Here is a 6000-nt window from a genome sequence, read left to right as displayed (position 1 = left end):
CAGCAGCGGCAGCAGCAGCAACAGCAGCAGAAACCACGTTAATAATTCATTAATTATGTTATAAACTTTTTTAACTGACTAATCGCTTTTCTAATTCGATAATCGAAATTTAAAAAATTCTCGAACTCGAATCCGCGGATACAATTAGCATTTTCATCACCCCCTCCCCCCTCGTACTTTTTTCATTTTTCGACTCCTCCCGATCATTTTTTAATTTCCTTAATTACTCTAATCGAATTGATATCGTTCGATATCTCGAAGGAGGAAGGAAAAGGGATAATACGGGGAAATACCCTATCAAAAAAAAAGAGTAGTAGCAGTAGTAGTAGTAGTAGTAGTAGTGGTGGTCGCGGTGGTGGTGGTAGTAATAATAATACTAATAATAATAATGATGATGATGATGTTGATACTTACGTAACCCGGTTTTCTAACATCGTAACCGCATTGCTTATTCTTAATTATTTCCTAAAAGAAAAAAAAGAAAAAATTAGCCTCGGGGATTCGTGTGGGTTTTATCGTGGGTGTGAGTGAATGACGTCATCAAAGGAAAAGGAGGCCGAGGGGGGAGGGGGGGGAGGAAGAAAAAACTTTGTAGTTTTACGTAATGCCTTTAATCGTATTCAACGATTTGCACGATTTGTTCGTACGATTTTCGTCATTGGGCAAATCTTCTTTACGACGGTGTAAAAAGGAATGGAAAATCAGGGTAGTATTAAGGAATGTAAGGGGAAAAAAAAATTTCCACGTGACTCACGTTAGGTTTTCTTTTGCAACAAGAAAACGGTACTCCGCAAGCTTCTCTGCTTCCGACTTCTCTCGAAGAACAATTAAAATAATTATTTCTATCCCAATCTTTGGGTCCTTCGATACCGCAACATTGCAGCTGTAAGAAAACAAAAGAACAAGACGACAACATTACAACAACCTTCTCCCTTTTTTTACATACATTTACAAAAACCTTTAAGTCCGGCAACGCCGCCTTACCCAGTCTTCCTGAATCCAGTCTATTAAATTTTGCTGATCAGGATCTTCCCTGTAATGTTTTATGAAAACTTGGAAGCCGTGAGTTGCTTGAGCTTTTATCGAATCTTTAAATATGAAACCTAAAACTCCTACCGTCATTTCCAAAAGGAGTAATATCGCTAGAAAAATGGCGTACTGGAAAAACAAAAAAAAACGTTACGAACAAAGGTTCCGCGTTACGTTACGACGTTACGTGACGTCAACCGTCGACTTTTTAATCACGTGACGACACTTACGGCGGCTAACAAACAAGTATTTTCCCTAAGTGCTCCCACGCATCCCGCAAATCCAATTATAAACGTCACCGTACCTGAAAAAAATAAAATAAAATAAAATGAAAGAGTTTTCCAAAGGGATTCCCACATCATCCATATTGAAAGTAAAAAACCTTTTACGAAATGATTATGCAAACCTATAAAACCGGCCGTTCGGTCGGTTCCACCCCCCCCCGCTTATTTATTCAACAAAATAAAAAAAGAAAGAAAGAATTTAGATAATAACGAGAGTGAGTGAGAGAGAGAGAAAAGGTTTTACACTTTTTTTTTTTTTTTGAAAAAAATTTAATTTTCCCAAAAGGTATGAATTTTTTCATTCATCGTTTCCGTTTTCAACTCCTCGGACTCATTCGACCTTTTCGAATTTCCCTCGTTCCCTCCCCCTCCCTCCTGCCATCTTTTTCACGATGTCGACGACGTGGAGGGGGAGAGAGAGAGAGAGAAAGGGGAGGAAGGAGAAAGGAGTAAGAGAACAATTTTCTTTTCCCTCCCCCCCCCCCAAAAAAAACCTTTTTTTTCTCGCTTCTTTCTCTTCCCCCTCTTCTTCTTTCTTCTCCCCTCTCCCCCCACTCGCCATCGCATCCACCATTTTGGGATAAAATTAAAAAAAACCACCACCGATTTTTTTCCTTCTTTTTCTTCCTTCCTTTCTTTCTTTCTTTCATTTTTTTTTCTTTTATGGTTTTTTTTTTTTGTTCAATCTATTGAAATTTAACAAAAGGCCTTTTTTTTTTTTTAGGAAAAAAAAGAACAATAATGTCCCCCCAGTTTCCCCCCCCCCAATCACCCCAAATTTTCTTTCATCTTTTTTATTTTCTTTCCTCCATTTTAAATTTCTTATTCTCATTTTTTTCTCCCCCCCCCCCTCTCTCTCTCTCTTTGTTTTCTCCTCATCCCCATCTTTCTTAAAAAAGCTTTTCTGATTTCTCTCTCTCTCTCCCCTCCCTCCTTTCCCCCTCCTTTTAAAACGTTTTAATTTTCATTTCTCCCATTCCTAGTAGTTGTAGCCATTGTCATCTTACCTATTAATATCAATATAAATGCTGGATCTAATGCTACGTTCGTAAGGCGACTCAAATTGTTAAAAGTGTCTTTTTCGCTCCAGGCCCAAATTCCAATTGCTAATATTCCAAGGCCCAATAACTGAAACAAAAATAATAATAATAATAATTAAAATGGCGGTTCCCGTACGAGAAAAAAAAAAAAACAAAAAACAAAAACCAAAAAAACGAAAAAACCGAAAGGAAAATTATTATTATTGTTATCATCATCATAACCGGAAGCGAACGTGTAACTAACATGGGGGGAGGAAACGGTAAGAGGGAAAGAGCAGAAGACGTTCAACACGTGAAAATTTATAACTTTGACGACTCCCTAATTGATTTTATTACAATAAAAAAAAAAACAGTTTCGAAGAGAGGAAAAGTATAAAAAAAAATTTATTTTAATAAATTTCATCATTTCTTCTTCCACGTTAAAACGTGCCATTTTTTTTTTTTTTTTTTTTAAATTTGCTGTCACTTTTTTTCCTTTTCCGGTTTCGACCTTTTCATCAAAGTTTTATTTTCTTTTTTTTCGAACTTTGGAAAAATAAAATAAAATTGAATCGATAATCAAAAAAAAAAAAAAAGGAAAAAGTTAAAATGATGACGTCGTAATAAACACTTGGAAATTTTTTTTTTTTTTTTTTTGTATTTTGAAAGTTGTCAACCCTGAGTAGAGAGAGAGAAAAAAAACAAAACAAAAAAAAAAGATAAAAATAATAAAAAAATATTTTTTTTTCTTTTTTCCTTTCATCGAATTTATAAATAAAAATAAATAAATTTTTTTCTACCTCTCTCTCCCACCCTCTCCCCATCTCTCTCTCCCTCTTTCTGCAGCATTTAAACACGCGCACGCACTCACGCACGCATGCACGCATTCAACAAACAACAACATGTTTCTTTCAAACAATTTTATTTTTTATTTTTTATTTTTGTCCTACCACTTTTGTCCTATTTTTTATTCGTTTATTATTTTTCCTTTGTCCGTTTGTTCGTTTGTATCGATTTTTTTTTTTTTTTAAACAAGGAAAATTTTCCTCAAATTTCTCCTTCCTCCCCCCTTCTTTTATTTTTATTATTGTTTTTGTTCTTGTTTCGATGTTTACTCTATAAAAATTTTACTAAATTTTCTCTTGAGTGCGTTAATATTATCATCATCATCATCATCATCATCATCATCATCATCATCATCATCATCGTCATCATCATCGTCATCATCATCATCATCATCATCATCATCATCATCATCATCATCATCGTCATCATCATCGTCATCATCATCGTCATCGTCATCGTCATCATCATTATCACCACCATCGTCATCGTCATCGTCATCGTCATCATCATTATCACCACCATCATCATCATCATCATCATCATCATCATCGTCATCGTCATCGTCATTATCATTATCACCACCATCATCATCATCAAAAATATATTATAATATAATAAATAATTTAAAAATATAATATAATAATTTAAAAAATCTTTTGCCACGATCATCATTCATTATAAAATAGGGATTTTGCCCTCCCCCCTTCCCCGTTTATTACATTACGTTAGATTATTAAAAAAAAAAATTTTTGTTTGATGCCCCTTTTTTTTTTTTTTTCTTTCTTTCGTATGTTTTTATTAAAAAAGAAAACAATAATCAACTGCTAAGTTTTTTTTTTATGTTTTTCTTTTCTTTTCATTTTTATTTTTCCCTACAGACATGAAATCTTCTTCGTGAATTTCGTAAAAATTTTACGACTTTTAACTAAAATCTTTTTTTTTTTTTCCTTTTATTTTTTTCCTTTTCTTATTATTTCCTTTTACAAAAAAAAAAAAAAAAAAAATATTCAACAGATGACGGGGAAGAAAAAACTTTTTTTTTTTTTTGGTTTATTATTATTATTATAGTCATCGTCGCTATCATCCTTATTATTATTATTAATTTGAGCACTGGAAAACTGGAGGAGAAAAAAAAATAAAACAAACCGGAAAACAACAAACAATAATTTACGAAAATGTCAAAAACAACCAACGACGATAAATATATTTAAAAAAAAAAAAAAACAAAAATGGCGGAAAGGTATGAAGAAGAAAAGGTTAAGTAAAAAGACAAAGAGAAAAACGTTAAAGTTAATGAATGTGAAAAAGAGAGAGAGTGAGAGAGAGAGAGAGAGAGAGAGAAGTAAAAGGAAAAAGGGTTCATCAATCAACCTTTTACCCCTTTTCGGACTTTTTCCCTTTTATTTTCCTCAATTAAAAAAAAATAAATTTTTTGCACAACGACCACCGCCCTCGCCCCCATCACCACCACCACCACCGCCTTCCTCACCTTCGATTTTTTTTCTCTCTCTTCCCCCCTCCCCTCGAGAATAAAATTTAAAATAAAAAAAAAAAAATTTATTTTTCGAACGGGAGATCATCGAATGGAAAAACCATAACAACAAAAACAACAAACAACAACAAACAAAACAAACGAAAATAAAAAAACGATTGAAATGTCAAAATCGAAAACGAACGCATTTTTGAAAGAAAGAAAGAGAGAAAGAGAGGAAGAGAGAGAGAGAAAGAGAGGAAGAGAGGAAGAGAGAAAGAGAGAGAGATTTCGCACGACTCCATCTTTATTGAAATGTCCATCGGGGAAAAAAAAGATAAATTATTTACACGTCAAAAGACGTTAACACTCGAAAAGACAACAAAAAAAAACAACGCACAAAGAGAGAGAGAGAGAGAAAGAGAGAGAGAGAGCGAAAGAGAAATTGAATCGAGTCCCTTTTGGGAAATATTATAAAAAGAAATATTTATAAATATTTTGATTCAAAATGGCCGCCGTCAAAACGGCCGAGTAAAATTCTTTCGATTAAAAATAATCAACAACAACAACAAACACAACAACGACAACAACAAACACAAACCAAAAAAATTCGAAATGGTGAATTTAAACTCAAACGGTGTGCATCGAACCGTTTTTTTTTTTTTTTTTTTTTTTAATGCACTTTTACTACTTACACGTTTTAAAATTATTTTTACGTTTTCACCTTCTTATTCCCCCCTTTCTTCCTTCCACCCCCACCTCTCCCCTCGCGTTTATTTACTCCATGACGAAAAAAACGATTACAAAAAAAGACAACACACACACACACACAAAAAACGAAAAATTAATTTTTCTCGTTAATAAAAGATGGCGTTGAATGCAATTTGTACCGACTTTTTTAAAAGACTCTTTGAAACGAATAAGAAGAATAAGGAGAGAGAGAGAGAGAGAGAGAGAGAGAGAGAGAGAGAAATATAAGAGGATGAAGAAAAAAAAAGGTCAAAAGGGAACAAGGAAAGAAAAGGAAAGGAAAAGACCTTAATCCTCTTTCTCTCTCTCTCTCTCTCAAAAGAAAAAAGAAAAAGAAATTAAACTTTGTAATTTGATTTACTTTTTTTAAAAAGACCGAAACCGTACAAGTACTTTTATAAAAGGAAAAACCAAATAATAATAATAATAGTAATAATAATGATAATAACAACGATTACGCGGTAAATATTTAATAAAAAAAAAAAAACAGGTTAAATCAAATAAGAAAAATGAATTCGAAAAACCGGGTTACAGGTAGGAGGTTTGCGAAAATATAAACAAACCATTTTTCTGGGTCGTACAAACAAAGGAAAAAAATTTT

The 6000-nt window shown here is 33.1% G+C and overlaps 1 protein-coding gene across 1 annotated transcript in view; it reads right to left on the bottom strand.

Annotated features, from left to right (window-relative positions):
• Nucleotides 1–6000, bottom strand: part of Phum_PHUM129600 (tetraspanin-15, putative) — a gene marked incomplete at both ends in the record, with an annotated part of 28006 nt that overhangs the window by 2185 nt on the left and 19821 nt on the right. The window contains 5 exons of the mRNA XM_002424419.1: nucleotides 411–465; nucleotides 755–883; nucleotides 985–1158; nucleotides 1260–1333; nucleotides 2321–2441. Of these exons, the coding sequence (XP_002424464.1) occupies nucleotides 411–465; nucleotides 755–883; nucleotides 985–1158; nucleotides 1260–1333; nucleotides 2321–2441 (553 nt within the window). The remainder of the gene's footprint in view (nucleotides 1–410; nucleotides 466–754; nucleotides 884–984; nucleotides 1159–1259; nucleotides 1334–2320; nucleotides 2442–6000) is intronic.

The sequence above is a fragment of the Pediculus humanus genome, genomic scaffold (assembly GCF_000006295.1).
Source record: "Pediculus humanus corporis 1103172107475 genomic scaffold, whole genome shotgun sequence".
In the NCBI taxonomy this organism is placed as follows: domain Eukaryota; kingdom Metazoa; phylum Arthropoda; class Insecta; order Psocodea; family Pediculidae; genus Pediculus; species Pediculus humanus.
The sequence above is the reverse complement of the archived record's forward strand: the minus strand, read 5'-3'. Positions and strand labels throughout refer to the sequence as shown.